General features: G+C 37.3%; 1 protein-coding gene across 8 annotated transcripts in view; it reads right to left on the bottom strand.

Annotated features, from left to right (window-relative positions):
• Positions 1 to 24,000, bottom strand: part of LMBR1 (limb development membrane protein 1) — a 151,273-nt gene that overhangs the window by 88,137 nt on the left and 39,136 nt on the right. For 7 of the 8 annotated variants that reach the window (XM_055334955.1, XM_055334954.1, XM_055334958.1 and 4 more), the window contains one exon: positions 4,892 to 4,995. In XM_055334955.1, the coding sequence (XP_055190930.1) occupies positions 4,892 to 4,995 (104 nt within the window). Of the gene's footprint in view, positions 1 to 4,891; positions 4,996 to 10,536; positions 10,695 to 24,000 lie in introns of all 8 variants that reach the window. The other variant, XM_055334960.1, reaches the window with a different exon arrangement.

Below are 24,000 nucleotides of genomic sequence, written 5' to 3'. Positions count from 1 at the left end.
ACAAAGGAAATCCTTGCTAGCCAGTTGTTTTAAGCATGTCAGCAATGACTGTCTGTGATACATTTGGCTCAATGAGGCAGCAGTTAAAGTCTGGGATACAGTCTACAACACTGTGTACAGTACTGTAGATCTTAACAAATGTTATGCAAAACCTGCCCAAGTCAACTCCTAAGATCTTATATTAGAGAAAGGCGTAACAATGAAAGGCTTAAACGTATACTTGACCCATTTAAGACTTAACCATGCAATACTAATAACCCTTAGAACTTTCATGTAATTGATTTTAAAACTGAAAAATTGAGTATTTAAAATACATCACAATTACCTTAATTTCAAAGCTTTCTAAACAATTCTATGGGGCACTTGGGTGGCTCAGTGGTTGAGCATCAGCCTTCGGCTCAGGTCATGATCCCAGGGTCCTGGGATCAAGTCCCGCATCAGGCTCCCCGCAGGGAGCTTGCTTCTCCCTCAGCCTATGTCGCTGCCTCTGTGTCTCTCATGAATAAATAAATAAAATCTTTTTTAAAAAATAAACAATTCTAATAGAGTCTAGAATGCACCTTATCTTCAAGCAGGTTTGATTTTGCTTTAATCCATACCATTTCAAAATGGGAAAAGTAATTTGTAACCTTAAAATTGCTGAAGATAATATGTGAATAATTAAGAACTGACTGTGCCGTGTTCAGTTGCTTTCTGACAATCCCATAGAACATTTATTAGTGAAATGCCTTAAGCTCTAGAATTATGGTTCTAATAGTTAACATCTCCTGGGCCATGTGTTTTACAAAAATAATCTCTCATTTAATCCTTTAAATAATACAGTAAGGTAACGATCATTACTATACCATTTTACAGAAAAAGAACCTGAGGTCCAGATGAAAAAACTAGCCTAGCCCATGAGACTCTAAGGCAAATTTTCTTACCCTAGCACCCTCATTGACCATCTCTCTGCCACAGGCCCCTTCTCCTCAGTGCACAAAGAGCAGAATCATTCTGCCTCTTCTGCCTCCAGGCTACAGCCCCATCTCCCTTGCCTCCTCTAAATAGCTTTAAAGACCAAGTTCTTTCATTTGGTTCCTACAACTCCCAATCATTGTCCAACCACACAAGTCAGACAAATGGCAATCAACCATCTTGAGCTCTGTCTCCTTGCCCTCCTAGAAATTTCCATCCTTTATTGAGTTTGGAAATCACCTGGACTGGCTATATCCATTGTACCCTACAGTCCTCCAACACATCAGTCCCTGTGAGATCACGGAATGGAGCTGGTGATGTTGAGGGATTCTGAGGAGACTAACATAGTCAAAGATGTGCTTAGAAAAGAATATTCTTTTAAATGTGTATAAAGAAGTCAATCGGAGAAGGACAAACATTATATGGTCTCATTCATTTGGGGAATATAAAGAATAGTGAAAGGGAATAAAGGGGAAAGGAGAAAAATGAGTGGGAAATATCAGAAAGGGAGACAGAACATGAAAGACTCTTAACTCTGGGAAACGAACTAGGGGTGGTGGAAAGGGAGGTAGGTGGGGGGTGGGGGTGACTGGGTGGCGGGCACTGAGGTGGGCACTTGACGGGATGAGCACTGGGTGTTATTCTGTATGTTAACAAATTGAACACCAATAAAAATAAATTTATTAAAAAAATAATAAAATAAATGTGTATAAAGAGACTAGAAGTAAAAAACTAAGAAAAAAGACTACTATACAGGTGTAGGTGTGACATGTCTTCAGTTACCTTCTTGTGTCCTTCCTCAAGCTGCTTCTCCCCTTGGACTTTAGTCTACAAGGGGGAACAAGAGAACAGTGACAGGTCACTGGGGTTTCTGTCTGTTTGTTTTTATTCTAGAGATAGTTGGTAATTCTGCTCCAGTTAAGTGTAGCCAATTCCCTCTTCTAGTTGGTTAGTTCATAACAACGGAAGAAAACAATTTGGAGACAAGTCTACAACACACACTGTTTTTAAAAATAACCTGTTTAACTAATAAACTAATAATAACTAATAACTAGAATTTTATAAATTATAAAAAGTATAAATTAGCGACACGTATACTACCAAATATGAAAATACACTTAACCCTGAGCTTTATCAATTGTTTTTGTACTTGGTAAGATTACACATGAGATTGAGATAGGATGAAAGAACAATATGCATATTTAAAGCAAACATCAACACAGCAATGTTAGTGACATGTTGCCACACTGTTTAACAGGACTACGTGCATGATTGATTCAGTATGCTGATATCTCTACAAAACAGTGTTTCACATATGTTTACACTCTGACATGTATATTTATCTCTATACTTAAATAAATCAGTATACGTAAAAATCTTTTTCGAAAATCCTTTGTCAACTCCCTGTTATATATCACAAAATCCAAACTGACTTGCAGAGCATTTGAGGCCTCCAGGATGTGACCCCAACAAGCTTTCATGTACCCTGATCCCTCAACTAATTCTCTATTCTATAGCTATGTGTCAGCCATTCCCTCAATCCAGTCAGAATCTATACCTTTGCTCAAGCTTGGAATTCCACACTCCAGCAAAAGCCTGCTCATCCCTCAAGTCTCAGCTCAAGTGCAGGCAGACTCCTCCTACAAAGCCCTCTCCAATCTCCTGGGCGAATCAAGATCTCCTCCTTTCAGTGTCTCCCATCACAGCTGGCTGTATAAAAGTTCATCATACTGTGTCCTATTCGACTGCACCTCTTCTTTCTTCCTCTGTCTATCCCTTGAAGGCAGGAGTCCTGACTTTTCAATTTTGTCCCCAGAAAGGCCCTATAGTAGAATACTTAGTTCCTAGTAGGTACTTAGTAAAACTCTGTTAAATGAATATCCATCAAAAGCTTTGGCTCTAAAATTATACAAAAAATTGCTTTCTCAAGTGTCTCCAATGCTCTCACTTCTTAATGTTCATTCTTTCTAGCCCTCTTTAACATAATATTTTACGTTCCATTGTTCTAGAAACTGTCTTCCAGAAGATCACACTCCTTTTGTTCCCTTGCCTTCTGACAGGGCCTGCTCAGCAGTCTCCTTTGCTTCTTTCCTCTGCCAGGAGGCCATAGAGTCCTCCTTCCTGCTCCAGCCCCATTTGTCCTTGACCACTTCATCCACTTGGTCAGCCTCAATAAACTCTCCACAGTGCTGACATGTGAAGAACACAACCACTTTGGGAAGGCTAAAAGTGACCCTGGGTTTTAGTACCAGTTCTGGAATTGTACATATGTGGTCCGTAGACAACTTAATAACATTTAATATATCTGGACCTCAGTTTTCTCCTTATAAAAGGAAAGTTTGCACTGAATCCCTTTGAGCAAAACTCCTATACTTTTTTCAAGAATTCATAAACACTCAAAAGAGGTTTCTAAACTGAAACTACAAAATTCTTTCACACTATACAGATGACCTAAATAATTTAAATACATCATGATAAAAAAAAAACAATTCCAATACATCAAAGCCAGTTTTCTCAATGTCAGATTTGTCTGCCAAACACAATGATCCATTCTGATCTCAGTACATTTACTATATGTGAAATCAACTCTGAATTTTCAAGTTCAAACTATTCAAGTATGGAATAGTATCTAGAAAGTAAAAAGGTGCATCCACTAAAACAACACTTTATCACCTCTCAGTGACTCTTTCCTGGCATACTTCAATGCACAGATCTAAAAAATGCTGTACTTAAGGTTTAAAATTAGAAGACCTGTCAAAATGTGAGACTGAAAAATTTCATTCCTAAGTACCTATAAAAAGTTATATGAAATAAAAAGTAATAAAAATTCACAGTTTACAGCTTCCCTTGCCAAACTTACTGAATTGGCATTACAGTATTATTCAAGAATAAGATACAAAGGCATCCTTTCACTTCATATATCACAATACAAATAGAACTAACAACTAAAAAGGTGTAATGAGGGGATCCCTGGATGGCTCAGCGGTTTAGCGCCTCCCTTCGGCCCAGGGCGTGATCCTGGAGTCCCAGGATCGAGTCCCGGGATCATTGAGTCCTGCATTGGGCTCCCTGCATGGAGCCTGCTTCTCACTCTGCCTGTGTGTCTCTGCCTCTCTGTGTGTGTGTGTGTCTCTTATGAATAAATAAATAAAATATTTTTAAAAAAATAAAAATAAAAAGATGTGTCTATAAATAAACTGTAACACCAAGAACTCATTTTGCCAAAAAGTATTAACTACTTAAATCTTTGTATTATTTTCCAAATGTTTATAGCAAAGACCTCCACAAACTAAAAACAAAAACATCATTAAATATCATTCATTTCACTTTAAAATGTTATATTCAAAGACAGATGAAGCTACTGCCACTGATACAATATGGACTGATTGTTTAAGATGCTCTTGCAAAGTCTCCTATTTTGCTCACTTCTAACGTGCCATATTTACTAAGATCAGTAACTCACAGTATCTTGAGAACGTGACTATCTAAAGGAGGACATCTGATTTTATAAATGCCACTCTCCAAAATACTGGATGTAAAATAACTTTTACATCAAGATATGTTTTAAGATTTTGAGAAGTTCATGTCCTGCTTTAAACTAAATGAGAGACCCTAAGAAAGGAAAAACAGCTATTTTATCAGCTTTATTCTCTACAAATATTCCACCAAGTTTGTATGTACTATAAAAACATTCAAAAGCCAGAAGATGATTTCTGCACTGTGGACACACAAAATCATTCAATATGCAATTTTATTAATATTATTAACACGATTAATATTAATAAGATGTTGTTATTACTAATTAAACTTTTTATACTCCAGTCAAGTGGTTGTTCAAGCCTGCTTTTAGTAGCTCAACATGAATGACACGGACTTTTTTTTTTTTACATGGACTTCTTAATTCAACAAATTTAATTCCAAAATTTGATTCACTTACCTTTTTCAGGCCAGCAAAACCTTCAGATTCCAGAAAGAAAAAGGCAAAGGGCATCAACACAAATAAACAAAGGTTGGAAAAGAGAGAAGCAAGATTCCACAAACCTATAAAGAGGTAACAAAAACAGAAGAAAGATCAGAGACAGGCCATGTCAAAAGAAATTACTATACTAAATTATAATATTAGTCAAAGATCTATACTTTTTTTTAAAGATCTAGACTTTTTCATAATAAAAACATAAACTTCAAGAGAGTGACCTAACAAATCACCTAAACTTAGAAATGAGAAAATAATTACACATCCAAATTTCTGTAACTTTGTAAGTTGTACCTATTAGGAAATGCCAATATAGAAACTAGAAATATTTTTCCTCATGTTCTAAAACAAATTCACCAAAGATATGACAAATGCAGAGATCCAAAAACACAGTCTCTTTAGACATATGGCACCTGAATATTTAAATTAGTCACTAGCATTTATTGAGCACTTAATGCCAGATATTCTACTAGACATTTTACATGCATAATATCATTTAAGCCTAATAAAAACACTAAAGATAACAATTAGCATTTATCGAGTCCTTCTGTGCCAAGTACTATTCTGAGTGACTTACCAATGTTATACAAATGCCTCATAGTAATCCCACCACAAGACAGAGGCAGAGGTTGGTTATATAACTTAGGTAAGGTTGCAGAGCCTGCCAGGGGCAGAGTTAATTCCTGGGATTTTTAAAAACCACTGTATCAAAGAAGTTTCAGTAAGCGATTCTAAGTTGGAAAGAAAATGTAAGAGAGGCAGGCAAGTTCATATCACCTTTTCCCTTTCTGGCACATTCTGTACTCTTATAAAATCACAATAAAAAGCTACTAGGATGATAATAAAAATAGATTTAGATAAAGAAGACTTTAAGTTTGTCTTTGGGATTATATTTGGCCAAACATCTTACAACTTTTAGAGGTAAAACATGCAAATTTAAAGACAATTTTCAAAATAATGCTTATAATATTTATAAAATCAAGAGTTAAAGATAAAATCATGTTAAGCATAAATTCAATCTATCATATGCAATTATCATTCAGTGCTTTGGAAAACAGGCAACTGATGTGCTTTCATCCCCCTTATTTAGAAGATGCTGTTCCAAGACAGGAGTTAGAGAAACAAACAAAATACAAAACCCTCTGTCTTCACCATAAATATGGGATGAACAGTCTTATCAGTTTCAGTCATTCTAACAGGTGTACAGTGGCATTTCCTTACTGTCTTAATTTACATTTCCCTGATTAATAAAGAATGACATGAACATCTTCATGAACTTATCTGCCACCCATTTATATTTTCTTTGGTGAAGAGTCTCTTCAAGTCTGTTGCCCAGTGTCATTAGATTACTTATTATATACTCTGAATACAAGTGCTCTATTAAATATATAATTTGCAGATGTTTTCTCTCCATCTGTAGGTTGTCTTTTCATCCTTTTAATAAGTATCTTTCAAAGAACAAAATTTCTTAATTTTGACAAAGTCAGATTTATCAATTTTTTCTTTTATAGATCATGCTTTAGACATCTTACCCAAGAAATTATGGTCTAGCCCAGTAACACTAAGACTTTCTCCTATGTTTCCTTCTATAAGGATTACATTTTAAGCTTTATATTTACATCTATGACCTCCTTGGGTCACCTTTTGTATATGGTGCCAGGTATGGACTGAAGTTCATATTCTCCCTTTGATTATCCAATTGCTCCAACACCATTTGTAGAAGAGAACACCCTTTTTCCACCAAACTGCCTTTGCACCTTCACTGAAAGTAAATTGACAATATATATGTAGATATATTCCGGGATCTCTAATCTATCAAGTTGATCTATTTATCTTTAGGCAGATACCACACCATCTTGACTACTATGCCTTAAAACAATCCTCAAGTTGGGTAGTAAGTTTTCCAATTTTGTTCTCTTTCAAAGTTGTTTTGGCTATTCTAAGTCCTTTGAATTCCAATCTGAATTTCAGGTCAGCTTTTCAATTTCTATCCAAAAAAAAAAAAAGAGGCCTGCTAGGATTTTGAATGAGATTGCACTGAATCAACAGACCAATCTGGGGAGAACTGACATCTTAACATTGTCTTCTAATCCATCAACACAGTGTATCTCTCCATTTATTGTGGCATTCTTTTATTTTTGTCAGCACTGTTTTATGTTTATAGTGTATAGTCTCACACATCCCTAAGCATCCTAAGCATATTTCTAATGCTACTGTATACAAGTGGCATTTTTTTAATCAATGTCCAATTATTTGTTGCTAGTTTAGAGAAAGGCAATTGATTTTTGTATATTTAATATGTATCTTGCAACCCTACAAATTCATTTGTTTCTAATAGCTTTTTAATAATAGGTCCCATCACAATATCTATATAGACAACCATATCATCTGTTAATAGAGACAGTTTCTCTTTTTCCTTTCCAACCTCAATGTCCTGTACTTTCTAAAAATCACCACAATAAAGTTGAATAGAAGTGATGAGAGGGGACATCCTTGCCCTGTTTCTATTCATAGATAAAAAGCATTCAGTCTGTCACTGTTAGGCACAATGTTACCTGTAGGGTTTTTATATATGCTTTTTATTAGGATGAAGAAATTCCCTTTCATGCGTACTGTGCAAAGAGATTTTATCAAGAATGAATATTCAATTTTTCTTCTGCTTTTTCTGCATGTATTGTGGTGACTTTCCTTTTTTAGTGTTTGAATACTGAAATTACATTCACTGATTTTTCAAAAGTCATACTGTATTATTCTTTTTTGCATAGTTATATTTGATTTTCTAAATTCTGTTTAGAATTCATGCAAATATGTCCATAAAGGATATTGGTCTGTAATTTTCTTTTTTTAAATGGTCTTTATTATTATTATTATTATTTATGATAGTCAGAGAGAGAGAGAGAGAGAGAGAGAGAGAGAGGGGCAGAGACACAGGCAGAGGGAGAAGCAGGCTCCATGCACCTGGGAGCCCGACGTGGGATTCGATCCCAGGTCTCCAGGATGGCGCCCTGGGCCCAAGGCAGGCGCCAAACCGCTGCGCCACCCAGGGATCCCCTGTAATTTTCTTTTCATGTAATGTCTGTCTAGTTCTGGAATCAGGGTAATGCTGGGCACCGTGAATTAGGAATTATTCCTTCATTTCCAATTTTCTGAAAGAGCCTGTGTAGAATTGGTATTGCTTCTTCCTTAAATATTTAGTAGAACTGACAGTCAAGTCTTCTTGGCCTACAGTTTTGTTTGTAGCATTTCTACAATATCTGAGAGACTTTAGTAGTTTTTGCCTTTCAATTTTTTCCATTTCTCTAAAGTGTGATATTGGCCTAAAGATGTTCACAATGTGCACTAATTATCCTTTTAATACCTGTAAAATCCATAATGATGTCATCTCTTTCATTCCTGGTATTAGTAATTGCTGTCTCTTCTTTTTTTTGCTAATCAACCTGGCTGCACCTTTATCAGTTTTATTCATCTCATTTTCTCTGTATTTTTTCTGTTTTCTATTTCACTGATTCTCCTATCTTTTTTTATTTCCAATCTTCTTAATTTGGTATTCATTTGCTGTCTTCTCCCTGGTTGTCATGCATCTTACCTGTGTATGTTATATAACTGTGGGCACTGATTTGAGACCTTTTTTATATTCTAAAACATGCATTTTAGTGCTATAAATTTTCAAATCTTTTATTTTTGTTTTCATTTAATTCAAAGTATTTTCAAATTTCCCTTTTCATTTCTTCTTTGACCTACTATTTAGTTACCAAATAATTGAGGAATTTTCTTTTTTTTAGATTTTACTTATTTATTCATGAGAGACAGAGAGAGGCAGAGACACAGGCAGAGGAAGAAGTAGGCTCCCCGGGGGGAGCCTGATGCAGGCCCCGATCCTGGGACCCCACAACCTGAGCCAAAGGCAGATGCTCAACCACTGAGCCACCCAGGTGCCCCTAACTGAGGAATTTTCTAACTATGTTTCTGTTAGTGATTTCCCATTTAATTTCACTGTCATTAAAGAACATATCATATATTTTGATGAATTAAGTCCTTCATTATTTATGCCTGGCAAAATCCACACCTTTCCTAATAATAATATATACCTTTTCCAGTTTTCTTTTAATTAGAATCAGCATGTTATGCCTTTTTTCTTCTATTGCTCTAAACCTATTTGTGTCTTTATATTTAAAATGGATTTACTATAGGCAGCATATACTTGAGTCTTTTCTTTTCATTCAATCTGATAATCTCTGTCCTTTTTAAAAGTTTACTTTTAAGTCATCTCTACACCCAATGTGGGGCTCCAACTCATAACCCTAAGATCAAGAGTTGCATGCTCTTCTGACTGAGCCAGGCAGGAGCCCCTAATCCCTGTCTTTTACTTGGAATGTTTAGATCACCAGTGTTTACTGGTATGGTCAGGTGTAAGTCTATTGATTTGCTCTTTGTTTTCTATTTGTCCCATTTATCTGCCCTTTTTCTTCTTTTTTCTGTGCTCCTCTGGATTAACTATTTTTTATGATTCCATTTAAAAATTTTTCTTATAGTGCTTACTGATTATATCTCCTTGTTGAGCTACTTTAGTGTTATTTGCAGGTTTATCACATACACCTTAATTCATCACAATCTGCTTTCAAGTTATCACTTGAAATACTTCAAGTACAGCATAAAAACCTTCCAATAGTCTATTTCTATCTTTCCTTCTGCCTCTGAGCATTGTTGTCATGCATTTTACCTGTGTATGTTATAAAATCACAGTACATTGTTACTATTTTTTTAAGCAGCCAATATCTTTTTAAAAGACTTATATAATAAAACCTTTTATATTTTACCACAAAATTCAGCCAATAACCTGAATGAGTCTGGAAGCAAATTCTTCCTCAGGGCCTCCAATAAGGAATGCAACTTCATGAAAATATTCTTGTTTATCAATTCTGAATTTGTGTCAATTCAAAGCCAGTTTTAACTTATTTTTCTTCTCATTATGGGTTTTTCTTTCCTTTGTACTCAGCTGCAGACTCAAGGTAGGCAGAGTGTACCCCTAAAGATGTCCATATCTTAATCCCTGGAATCTGTGAAAGTGTTACATGGTCTATTAGTGTTCTAGGGCTGCTGTAACAACATACCACAAACTAGATGGCTTCCAACAACAAAAATTTGTTCCTTCACAGTTCTGGGGGCTATAAATCCAAAATCAAGGTATTAGTAGAGTCATATCTCTTCTGAAGGCTCTAGGGAAGAATCCTTCCTTGTCTCTTTTAATAGCTGCATGTCTGGTCTTATAGATGCATCTCTCCAATCTATACCTTTGTCTTCACATAGCCTTCTTCAGATGTGTCTGTGACTCTGTTTTATCCTCTTATAAGGACACCAGTATAAATTAGGGCCCATCCTAATCCAGTGTGACCTTATCTTAACTAATTACATCCACAAAAATATTATTCCCAAATTAAAGCCACATTCTGAGGTTCTAGATGGACCCGAATGGAGAGGGTTGGGTGAAAAAGAGGACCACTGTTCAACCCCGTATTAATGCCAAAAAGACCCCAGATATAACTAATAAGGTTATGGACCTTAATATAGGAAGACAGATATCTAAGATTAACCAGGTGGGTACAACCTACCCAATGAACCTTTAAAAGCAGAGAACTTTCTCCAGTTGAAGTCAGGGAGAAGCACTGGAAGGGTAAATCAGGGAGGAACTCAACCCACTCTTGCTGGGGGTGGGGGGGTCACATGAAAAACATAAGAGGTGGGCAGCCTCTAGGGCATAGACCAGCACCTGCAAGGAAACGGAGGGCTTCAGTCTTACAACCACAAAGAACCAAATTCAACCAATAAAATAAGCCTGGAAGCAAATTCTTCCCCAGAGCCTCCAATAAGAACACAACCTCATGAAACCCTTCATTTCAGCTTTTTATTCCCCCAAAAAAAGAACATCAGTTCAATAGGATCCTACTAAGAGAAATGTTTAAACTGAGATTATGATAGCCCATTAATTCTATCCAGCTGTAAAACAAGATGTTTCTCTGTGCAATTCTCTCCTGTCTAGCACTCTGCCCAGAACCTCCAGCCACCTGGCCCCCTCAACTATAGCCTGTACCCCCATCCTCCCGGCAGCACCCTCAAGCTGTTGCAGGACTCATATAACCTGAACTGCTATTCTTCAGTGCCTATGTTTTCATGAAAACATAGTTGTTTTAGGTGAGAGGATAATATACAGTCTCTCTTACTTCATCCTGACCAGACTACATGTAGCTTTTAAAGTGTTCCTCTACTGGGACACCTGGGTGGCTCAGCGGTTTAGCACCTGCCTTCAACCCAGGGAGTGGTTCTGGAGTCCTGGGATCAAGTCCCACATCGGGCTCCCTGCATGGAGCCTGCTTCTCTCTCTCTGCCTGTCTCTGCCTCTCCGTGTGTGTCTCTCATGAATAAATAAAATCTTTAAAAATAAATTAAATAAATAAATAAATAAAGTGTTCCTCTACCAACACTTGAATACTGATTTTCTTAATTTTTCTTACTTCATATCTGAGCCTTTGTTTTTGATAAAACAACAATACAGGGACTGCTCTTGGCATAAAACACCATAGCAGAGCACTCATTCTTTCCTCCCTGTACTCATGGATTTGTTAATCTTTAAAACTGTTTTTTTTTTATGATAGTCACAGAGAGAGAGAGAGAGAGAGAGAGAGAGAGAGAGAGAGGCAGAGACACAGGCAGAGGGAGAAGCAGGCTCCATGCACCGGGAGCCTGATGTGGGATTCGATCCCGGGTCTCCAGGATCACGCCCCGGGCCAAAGGCAGGCGCCAAACCGCTGCGCCACCCAGGGATCCCTAAAACTGTTTTTAACCTGTAGTTACCCACTGTTTGAAGTTGACTTCCCAGATATTTTTTTTAAAGATTTTATTTATTTATTCATGAGACACACAGAGAGAGAGGCAGAGACACAGGCAGAGGAAGAAGCAGGCTCCCTGGAGGGAGCCTGATGCGAGACTCAATCCCAGGACCGTGGGATCACACTCTGAGTCGAAGGCAGACACTCAACCACTGAGCCACCCAGGTGTCCCCCAAATCCTTATTGGTGTCCTTGCCCCTTTCTTAAATTGTTTCAACACACAACTCAACAACAAAATAAAGCCTAAACCTCAACTCCTACGTCTTTGATTTCTCTTACTAGAAGAAATTGTTCCCTATTGTAAAATATCCATTCTCTTTACTCTCTTGCCCTAAATTCCTAAAATATAACTGCTCCAGTACACATTCTACAGTGGGCCTCTAGGATACTTCACAAAACCATCAGGCTTATTCTTTTTTCTCCCATTTCTATACCCTCCCATTACAGTCTATGATACATTTAGAAAGTGCATTCTAATCAAATGATAGTGTCCTAGGGGTATGTGGGTGGTTCAGTTAGTTAAGCTTCTACCTTCAGCTCAGGTCATGATCCCAGGGTCCTAGCATCAAGCCCCCTGTCCAGCTCCCTGCTCAGTAGGGAGTCTCTTCTGCTTCTCCCTCTCCTTCTGCCCTTCTTCCCTGCTTGGTGTGCTCTCTCTCTCTCTCTCAAATAAATAAAATCTTTTTAAAAAGTGTCCTAAAAATATATTAAACATAATTATGAAATCCTTGCAAAGCCTCACTTTGTTAAGCTCCTATTACACTATTCAATACCTGCTACTTTCAATTTACACCCTGAAAGAAAAAAAGAAAAACATCTAGAAAAAAATGTACGAGTTTTAAATCTTCCCAAAGAATTGCTTTATTTATTTTTAAGATTTTATTTTATTTATTCATGAGAGACACAAAGAGAGAGAGAGAGAGAGAGAGAGAGAGAGAGAGAGAGGCAGAGATGCAGGCAAAGGGAGAAGCAGGCTCCATGTAGGGAGCCCGACGTGGGACTCCATCCTGGGTCTCCAGGATCACACCCTGGACTGAAGGTGGTGCTAAACCGCTGAGCCACTGGGGCTGCCCCGCAAAGAATTGCTTTAAATTAAAAGGACCTTTCTTCCTGTTTCTAATGGTCTAAATAAAGATCTCTTTATTTTAACAAAATACTTAAAGCAGGGCAGACATACATTTGTAGGATTCTGAAATTAAGATTTGTTCAAAATAAGCAAAAGTTTACTTTTATTTTAATGCACCAAGAATAAAAACAGAATTTTGGAGCAGAAAAGAACTTTGAGATCCCTTGTTCAATTCACTCAGAAACCAAACTTTTTTTAAAAAAGAAGTTAAATAAATGCACACAAATTCCATAACTTACAAATGATAGACAAGGGATTAGATCCAAGATCTTGTGCTCTTTGTGTATTACTGTATGGATCTTACTTACACTTAACATTCTAGATGAAAAAGGTATATTTTGAATTTTGTCAATATTATCTGCTGAAAAAAAGCAATCAGTTTAATAAGATTTTACTAAAGGAAATGTTTAAACTGAGAATATGACAGCTTATTAATTCTATCCATCTGTGTAAAACAAAATTAGTTGAGTTTCTGATCAGTTTGTAGGACACTATAAACAGAATTAAGCACTTCTACATGTGTTTATATGTAAGGACATATAAACTAAGACAGATCCGAAGCCTTCTTAAAACACCAAGTATGGGGCAGCCCGGGGGCTCAGCGGTTTAGCGCCGCCTTCAGCGCAGGGCATGATCCTGGAGACCCGGGATCAAGCCCCACGTCAGGCTCCCTGCATGGAGCCTGCTTCTCCCTCTGCCTGTGTCTCTGCCTCTCTCTGTGTGTCTCTCATGAATAAATAAATAAAATCTTAAAAAAAAAAAAAACACCAAGTATGGAAAGGTTTTAACCAATCCAACTTCAATAAAACACTGAATGTACCGTATGTACTTTGTGTGCTATAATGTCCTCTAACAAAACGAGGCATTCACACTATTCATGACTTTAAAGGCCTTCCCAGTCCTGATGACAGATGTCTGAGTGACATTTTATGTCTGACTAGCCTAAGTTTGCATTGATCAACTACATGTGAGCTAGAAAAGGAACTTCAATTCTGCTTCCTCGTGTATAAAATAAGCTATAACTTAACTCATCAAGCTCTCATAAAGAATAGAAGAGAAATGACATACCAAATACTAAACAAATGTTAGTGCCTCCCACCAGCCATCTAACATAATGCAAATGCTCCAAACAACTGAAAAATTCTAATGCGGACCAACGATTTGACCAGATAAAGACAAGAAAGTAATGTGAATTACAGCTAAAATTAGCTCTCAACCCTTTCCCAAAGAATTAGTCTTATTAATTACACCCCAAAAAAGTTTACAAAACAAAAACCTGTATACACACATTAAAAATATATGAAAACTACAATGACCAAAAAATAAAATAACCTACAAAGAAATACATCAAATTACTAACAATGTGAATATACTAAAATTTTATTCTTACTTTTCGACATATTGTAAGTTTTCTATAGGAACAACTAAAGACCCTTAAAAATAATGAAACATATATTTTTTTAAGATTTTATCTATTTATTCATGAGAGACACACACACAGAGAGAGAGGTAGAGATACAGGCAGAGGGAGAAGCAGGCTCCACGAAAGGAGCCCGATGCAGACCCAATCGAGGGACTCCAGGATTACGCCCTGGGCTGAAGGCAGGCACTAAACAACCGCTGAGCCACCCAGGGATCTCCTAATAAAACATATTTAAATCTCATTGTGAAACTCAAAATGCTCCAAATCCCTGTTAGGTAACCGCCTAACAAAATGCCTAAGGGCAGAGGTGTTCCAGTGGTGATCCAGCTAAACTGAGATGCAGATACTAGCTGGGCTTCCCATCAGCCACACCATTTACTCTATTTACCAACCTCACTGACTACAGAGTTAAAATCCCAACTTTAGCCAAATCACAGATTCCCACTTAGCAGGGAGCTCAAAGCTTGCTCCCAAGTAGTTGCAACCATGAATATAAACCCCTGAATGCTTAGAATCCACTATACTTTTATAATGGGGGGAAAACTTTATTAGTTTTGAAATATGTATCATTCATACCACAGAGGGGACTTTTTAATTGTTATTGTGCCATAAATATACATACTTCCAGAATTCATCCTTCTAATCATATATGTCCCTTTTATGCAAGGAAAGTTACAAATTTTTTTCTGAAAATCAAAAGAAATAAAAATCTGGGGAAGCCCTGGTGGCCCAGTGATTTAGCGCCGCCTTCAGTCCAGGGCATGACCCTGGAGACCCGGAATCAAGTCCCACATAAGGCTCCTGCATGGAGCCTGCTTCTTCCTCTGCCTGTGTCTCTGCCTCTCTCTCTCTCTCTCTCTGTGCCTCTCATGAATAAATAAATAAAATCTTTTTTAAAAAAATCTGCCTTGGACAAAAGCCCACAAATCAGAAAAGGTATCTACTAAGTAACCTACACATTTAAAATGAAGATAGTTATGAAAAGCTAAATAAAGAAATCTGTATCAACAGATATGAACAAGCAGCAATGTCCACAGAACAAGAAAATGAAGAGTATGATCACAAAGATTCTGAATACCAATTCATTTAGTGTGACATGGAATTAGATGCTTACTTATACTTTTACACAGTGAACTTTATATGTATGTAATATGTGTGTTTATGTTATATATATGTAGGTACATATAACACCTACATATATATATGTATATATATACATACACATATACACACACACACACATATAGTTTTAAATTGTTTCCCCTCCCAACTACTCCTTTCCAGGAGACTCAACATTACTGTTAATGGTTTTGACAATCACAACTGTAGAAAGGGACCTAATGTGATACAGAACCTCTACTATATTTATTTTTCCAAGAAATATTCACTTAACAAAAAATTTGAGAGTTGATGGTCTTGACAAGATAATCATCTATATAAATAACCAGCTTTTGTTCAAAGTCTAAATAATCTAAAAATTAAGTTTATTTACCAGAATAGGAATTCCTAAGTAGTAATTATACTCTTGGCAACTTTGTAGGACTTAGTCTCCAGCATTTTACAAACGTACATCAGACATACGTACACAAATATCCATTAAGAATTATTCTAATATCAGAAAGGGAGACAGAACATAAAGACTTCTAACTCTGGGAAATGAACTAGGGGTGGTGGAGGGGGAGGAGGGCGGGGGGTGGGGGTGAATGGGTGACGGGCACTGAGGGGGACACTTGACAGGATGAGCACTGGGTGTTATTCTGTATGTTGGTAAACTGAACACCAATAAAAATTAATTTATTTAAAAAAAAGAATTATTCTATAATTTTGATGAAACTTTCTGAATTTTAAATTATGGATAATATACATAATATAATGTATTATATATGACTATATACTAACTTATAAAATTAAAAGAAATATTAATCAAATTTCACTTCTTCAAAAGACTAAGATTACATCCTTCAATATAACACAAAAAATTCAAAAACCTTATAGTTTGTCGAAATTAGTAACAACCTTTTTGAAAGATGTCCTCTGACTATCCCCCAAAGATGTATCTGTACTTAAACAAAGATTTTTTACTAATTCTAGAATATTTAGTTTAAAACCAAACCAAACTATATTGCCAGATCCCCATAAGATGCATTAACTTCTAGCTCCATCTGCTGGAGTCACAAAACATTCCAAAATCCGACATACAATACTATAAAGCAAATTATCTATCACTTTTTATCACACAGACCAAAAGCTTCATGAATTTAAAACACAAAATTAATCAGAGTTTAGCCATTTTCAATAATTTCCAAAATGAGAAATCTAAGTTAAAGTCAGTATTTCGGTGGAATTGAAGACTTATTAATCCAATTGCCAAAAAGTGAGTTATATAATAAAAAAATTCCACAAAGAAAGAAGCCTTAGAGAAAGACTACAAGTTTGTTTTTGAATAGCAAGCACTACATGAACCTCAGAATTAGAACAGATTCTATTAAAAGAAAAACAAAAAATAAACAACTTTAGCAATGAGTTGTGAAGCTTTTTACCTTAATACATTTTTCTTATAAAAAACAATAGAAAAAAATAGAAAAAATAAAAAGCAATAGATGTCCATTGTAGAAATATTATACAAGCACCCCAAAACTTTTATATCAACAAATATTCTCCTAGATCATCATCTATAATGGCCAAAAAAGCACTCCACTGTTAGGATCTACCAAAATTTAATTAAGCAAATTTCTTACTTTGAACACTTAGATTGTGTTTTATTTTTAATACTATAAACCTCCATTAAGGGATCCCTGGGTGGCGCAGCGGTTTGGCGCCTGCCTTTGGCCCAGGGCGCGATCCTGGAGACCCGGGATCGAATCCCACATCGGGCTCCCGGGGCATGGAGCCTGCTTCTCCCTCTGCCTCTGCTTCTCCCTCTGCCTCTCTCTCTCTCTCTCTGTGACTATCATAAACAAATAAATTTAAAAAAAACTTAAAAAAAAAACCTCCATTAATATCCAGTAACTATAGTGATGCATATTGTAACAAATGACAATTAAGACCAATTAATCAGAAACTACTAGTAATGATTAATAATGGTATATTAAACTTTCTTAAGGACTTTTGATTTAATACCTATACAAAAGGAGATGTGATACTAATTTTTCTTAAAGTTTTATTGCTTATAATGTAGAAGTCAGATTTTTTTTAACCTTCTGTAGGACTTGAAAATGGATAAAATAAAGATGGACTTTGTATTGTCCCTTCATGATATCCACTAATAGCATATTGTCTACTTCTGTGAGAAAATCAAAATAAAACACCCATACCTTGAAAAAACTAGTCAGGTTCATTGCAGTTACCTTTTAACAAGCTAAATGTCAATTGGACAATCATGTTATGAACTGGTGTCTCTGTTTCATAAGTGAGTATGGACAGCTTAGCAAAATTGGTACCCAGTGGGGGGATACCTCAAACACCGAAGAATTATTTCCTGACTTTATTTAAGGCTACTACTTCACTCCATCATCTCCTGCCTTCCGAAGATTTATTCCTGTTTAGTTTTAACTTTAAATTCACATTACATAAAATCACCATCTTAAAGTAAAAATTCAATGCATTTAGTGTATCCACAATATTGTGCTACCACTACCTCCACCTCATTCCAAAACATATCCATCACCCCGAAAGGAAAACCCTCTAAGCATTTATATCACTTTTTCAATTTATGGAACTGAAGAGTTTCATATTTTTCTAAGCTTTTTTAATAATAAATTTATTTTTATTGGTGTTCAATTTACCAACATACAGTTTTCTGCTAAGTTTTTAACAAGATACAAAGAAAGTGAATACAAATAGATATCTCCTTTTTTTCTGTCCATTTTTTACCCTTTTTTCCAATTTTAACAATAAAATTGACAATATAAATTTAGCTACCATTTTAATTTGTCAGCTCTGCCCTCTTTTTGTACCATCCTACAATAACTATAGCTGCCAGCAGGTCATGCCCACACTAAGTGAACAATGGGAACACCTCACAGCATCTGGCTGACAAGTGACAAGGACCCTGGGCTAAAACTTGTCAAGGACCAGAGGATTACCATTCTTTCTCAGTCCAGCTCCAATACCATTTTTGTACATCAGTTTTCAAGCTATTTTAATCATTTTCCCACTGTAGACAGAGATACATCCTGCTACACGATAGAGATTTAGAACTAAGGTTAAGAATTTTATTTATTTATGTTACTAAGTTCTGGCCCAGAAAAGTCAAGTGGCATTCCAACGTAATCTGGTTAACATGCAATATCTCAAATCCACATATCCAAAGTCCAGACACTGCATTAAATTCAAACTAAATATGCTTATACATATTAAAGCATTATTAACACATACATTAGCCTAATACATGTAATTTACACACTAAAGGCACAAGCAATCAAAACCATCCACACTGACAATTTTATAGGACAAGCCATTATATTTCTTTTCAAATTAAGCTCTTTCTTATCAAGGTATTTCTAATGACACAACAAATAACGTTTATTCACTCAACAATGAATCTTTATTGAACAATTCCAGTGTGAAAGTACTAGAGCAGTGATCCATGGGAGACCGAGAGAATTTCAGACATATTCTGAGACCTCAAAGAATTTGGCATAAATTCACAAAGGCTTAACAAAAAAAGACAAACGACAACTCAAGAAAATCTCATAAATGTTATCAGACAGTCAATGACTAACAAATGAATGTGGATGCTACAACTGCACTGGGGTGAGAAAGGAAGTCATCAGACTTTTCAGGGACTACTAGACACTGGCTCTGAACTGACACTAATTCCAGGAGACCCAAAAGATGGCTGCGGCCCACCATTCAAAGCAAGGGCTTATGGAGGTCAGTCAATGGAGTGTGAGCTCAAGTATCACATGTGTCACAGTGGGTCTCCAAACCCAGTCTATGGTAATATCCCTCGTGCTGGGATGCATAAGGGATTAGATATACTTCACAGCTAAAAGAATCCCTACTCTGGTCTCCTGATCTGTGTGGTAAGGGTTATGACAGTAGGCAATGCCAAATGAAGCCCCCAGAATTGCCTCTAACGAGGAAAATAGTAAACCAAAAATCATGCCACATCCCTGAAGGAAAAAAAAAATGCAGAGATTAGTGTCACCATCAAGGATCTGAAAGATGCAGAAGTGGTGATTCCCATAGCCCCAAAACAACAGATTACTAAAGCCTAACTAGGTGGTGACTTCAACTGCAGCTGCTGTTCCAGATGTGGTGCCACTGCTTGAATAAATTCACACATACCCCAGTACCTGGTGTGTGACTCCTGACAGATGCCTTTATCGCCATCTCTGTCCATAAGGCCCACCAGAAGAAGTTTGCTTTCAGCTGAAAGGCCAGCAGAGCACCCTCACTGTCTTACCTCAAGGGCACTCCAACTCTTCAGCCCTAATGGCACAATTTAATTCGCGGGAATCTTGATCTCTTTTCCCTTCCACAAAATATCACAGTGGACCATTCTAATGATGACACTGCTGACTAGATCTAGTGAGCAAGAAGCCTCATAGCAGGTACTGTAGACTTATTGATAAGACATTTTCATGTCAGAGGGTGGAGAATAAATCCAAGAATAATTCAATAACATTCTATGTCAATGAAATTTCCAGGGGACCAGTAGTGTGGGGCATGTGGACATACCTCTTCTTGGATGAAGGATTAGTTGCTGAATCTGGGCTCCTACTACACCAAGAGAGGCATAAAGTCCATGGGTTTCTTTGGATTTTGAAGGTAACATATTCATCATATTCCTCATTTGAGTGCCACTCTAACCCATTTACCAAGTGACCCTCAGAGCTGCCAGTTTACAGTGGGGTTAACCACAAAAGAAAGTTCTGCCACAAGTAAAGGCTACTGTATAATGCTCTGCTACTTAGGCCCTCTGCCCCACAAATCCAATGGTGCCTAAGGGGTCCATGAAGTAGGGATGCTGTTTGGAGCCTTTGGCAAGAACTACAGATGGATCACAGCACAGAGCCTGAGGGCTTTAGAGCAAAGCCTTGCAGCACTACAGCACCCCTGGGACATCCCTGAAGGACAGCCCTGCACTCTCTTTTAAGTAACAGATCTTGGCCTATTACTGGACCTTAGCAGAGACTGAACATTTGATCATGGGCCACCAAGTTACCACGTGACTGGAGCTGCCCATCATGAACAGGGTGTTATCTGGCCCACCAAGCTATAACACTGGACAAGCAATAGTGACACTCTATCATCAAATGGAAGTGGTATATACATGATCAGGCCCAAGCAGGCCCTGAAGGTGCAAGTAAATTACCTGAACAAGTGGCCCAAATGCCCATGGTCTCCACCCCTGCCACACTACTTCTCTCCCCCAACTTGCACCTGTGGCCTCATAGGGAGTTCCCTACCATCAGCTGACAGAGAGAAGAAAAGACACAGGCCTGGTTTATAGATCATTCCACATGATATGCAGACACCACCCAGAGTGGACAGCTGTAAACATCCTTGAAGGACAGCAGTGAATGGAAATCCTCCCAATGTACCTAGTTGTTCACCTTGCTTATTAAGGAGGAGGCCAGACATGTAACTGTACATTCATGGGTTGTGTCCAGTGATTTGGCTGGATGGCCAGGAAGAAACATGATTGGAAAACTGATAACAAGGGAATCTGAGTCAGAGGTATACAGATAGTACTCTCTGAATGGGAGAAAAAAAATGTGAAGATATTTGTGTCCCATGTGACTCCTCAACAAAGGGGGATCCTGGCAGAGGAGTTTAACAATCAAGTGGATAGGATTACCTGTTCCATGGATACCAGTCAGCCTCTTTCTCCAGCCACCCCTGTCAAGATCCAATAGGTTCATTAACAAAGTGTTAGGATGGAGGTGATGCATGGCCTCAGCAATGTGCACTTCTACCCATTAGGCTCACCGGGCTATGGTTCCCACTGAGTGCCTAATTGGCCAGCAGCAAAAACCAATACTGAGACCTCAATATGGCACCACTCCCAGGGAAGATTAGCCAACTACCTGGTGGGGGTTGATGGAAATGGGTCACTCTCATCATGGAAAGGGCAGCATTTTGTCCTTACTGGAATAGACACTTACTCTGGATACAGATTTGCCTTGAAAGCAAAGCTTCTGCCAAAACTACTATCTGTGGACTTTGAGAATGTCTTGCCTACCATCATCACAGCAGTGCTTCACAACAAAAGAACAATGGGCCCATGCCCTGGAATTCACTGGTCATGCATCCTGAAGCAGCTGGCTCAACAGAATGGTGGAATGTCCTTCTAAAGACTCAATTACAGTGTCAGCTAGGTGGCAATACCTCGCAGGGCTAAAGAAAAGTACTCTAGGAGGTTGTATATGCCCTGAATCTATATTCAATAGATGGTAGTATTTCTCCCAGTCAGGGTTCACAGGTCCAGGAATCAAGGGGTAGAAATTGGAAGTGGTGGCACTCACTATTATCCTTACTGACTCACTAGCAAACTTTTTGCCTCCTGTTCCTACAACCTTGTGAACTAGTGCTGCTAATCTAGAGGCTCCAGCTCCAAAGGGAGGAACGTTTCCACCAGGAGATATAACAATTATTCCACTGAACTGGAAGTTTAGACTGCTGCCCAGAACTCTGGGGTCCTCATGTGTCTTAATCAACCAGCAAGGAAGGGAGTGTTCTGACTACCAACGACAAACTGAACTGCTACTGCACAATGGAGGTGAGGAAAAGTGTGTCTAGAACACGAGGCATACCTTAGGTCATGTCTTAGCAGTACCATAATTTGGCCCCATTAACAAATGTTTAAAAGCCAAGAAGCAAGCATGTCTAAGGTTAACAAATCTTCAACCCCAAGACAATTGAAAGGACTAATAATAAACACTCCCTCAAATGTCATCAACAAGGTTAAAGAAAGCTATGAATTTAGAAGAAAAAGATGAATTTAAAGATTTATGAAATTTACTACCTGCAGCAAAGGATATAGACCTACCAAAGATTTAGCAGAAACAAAGCTGGGGGTCATACAACCTTAGGGAAAAATTTCCGAGGCTGACATCCCATGCCTCCTGAAACCCATTCCTAAGAGTACAGTTAGAAGCAGTAACACCTGAGACGCCTGGGTGGCTCAGCAGTTGAACGTCTGCCTTTGGCTCAGGGTGGGTTCCCGGATTCCCAGAATCAAGTCCCGCATCGGGCTCCTTGCATGGAGCCTGCCTCTCTTTCTGTGTTCTCGTGAATAAATAAATAAAAATCTTTAAAAAAAAAAAAAAAGAAGAAGAAGAAGCAGTGACATCATTTAGAAGGTTCTTCCCTTAGTTCCCCAAATTCCAGCTGATGTAGTTTATTATTATTATTATTATTATTATTATATTTTATTTTATGTGGTTTATTATCTATATTATATATATTAATATATTATTAAAATTATCACATAATTTATTCATTCAACATGTTTATTAGGCAATCACTATGTGGGAATCATTGTTCCAAGCCCTAATTTATAAACAATATATTTGAGCTTACACACCTTACATTAAATGAGAAAGACTCCCAAAAAAAACAAAGATGTTAATTCCAGAGTTAAGGCCTCCAAATCATATGGCATGTCATGTGTTAGTAGTTCTTATTTCCAGTCCATAAACAGAAAAAAAAATGGCCTTGGTTTAGAGTATGAAAGGTCATTAAATATAGCATGCAATTTCTATTTAGTAAAACTGGAAACAAAGGCCAGTTCACCTGTCATACTGGTTAGCCCAGCCTGAGAATACCTGCACCGCTGGTAAAAACACCTGGAGCCCAAAATGTATGTGCCGTAGTACCTACAGCTTTACAGAAAGCTAGAGCTAGGGAAACCACACCAAACAGTGTTCCTTAAACATCTCAGACAACACATGCAAAAACCATTTTCTAAATTATATATTATCAAAATATTTTTAATAACTAATAACATGTATCTAAAAATAACTCATCAAAACATGCACAGCCATTACTTTCCAGGTTGTTTCCTGCCTTTCATAATAACAGCTGACTTTTCAGTAGAAGATTTATTTTTTGTATCAATTTCAGTTTGTTTATTTGAGTTTTTTTTCAATTGCTAAGCAAAAAAAGGAGTAATTGCTTATTTGATTAATAATTAGTAGTCCTAATTTTATTGAATTCATTTGGTCTTCAGAGCTTCATGAATCCATTTGTTTCTACCTTCAAATGCAACAGAAACCACAAAGGCTAGATTCAAATATGTGATTAAACAAAAATGTTAAAAATTTTTATGTCAAAAAAACAGCTTAAGCAGTATTAAAGGACAAATGGGAGGAAAATGTTTGCAATTAACCTCGGATAGACAATCAATTACTTAAAAAAACATTGCAAGCATAAAAAGGAATGAAATCTTGCCATTTGGAACAACATGGATGCAGTGGGAGTATAATGTTAGGAGAAATAAATCAGTCAGAGAAAGACAAATACCATATGATTTCACTCATATGTGGAATTTAAGAAACAAAACAAATAAGAAAACACGAGAGAGAGGCAAACCAGGAAAGAGATTGTTAACTATAGAGAACAAATGGTTGTCACCAGAAGGATGGTGGGTGGATGAGTGAAGTAAGTGATGGGGATGGAGGAGGGCACC

This window comes from Nyctereutes procyonoides, unplaced genomic scaffold (assembly GCF_905146905.1).
Source record: "Nyctereutes procyonoides isolate TBG_1078 unplaced genomic scaffold, NYPRO_anot_genome, whole genome shotgun sequence".
Classification (NCBI taxonomy): domain Eukaryota; kingdom Metazoa; phylum Chordata; class Mammalia; order Carnivora; family Canidae; genus Nyctereutes; species Nyctereutes procyonoides.
The sequence above is the reverse complement of the archived record's forward strand: the minus strand, read 5'-3'. Positions and strand labels throughout refer to the sequence as shown.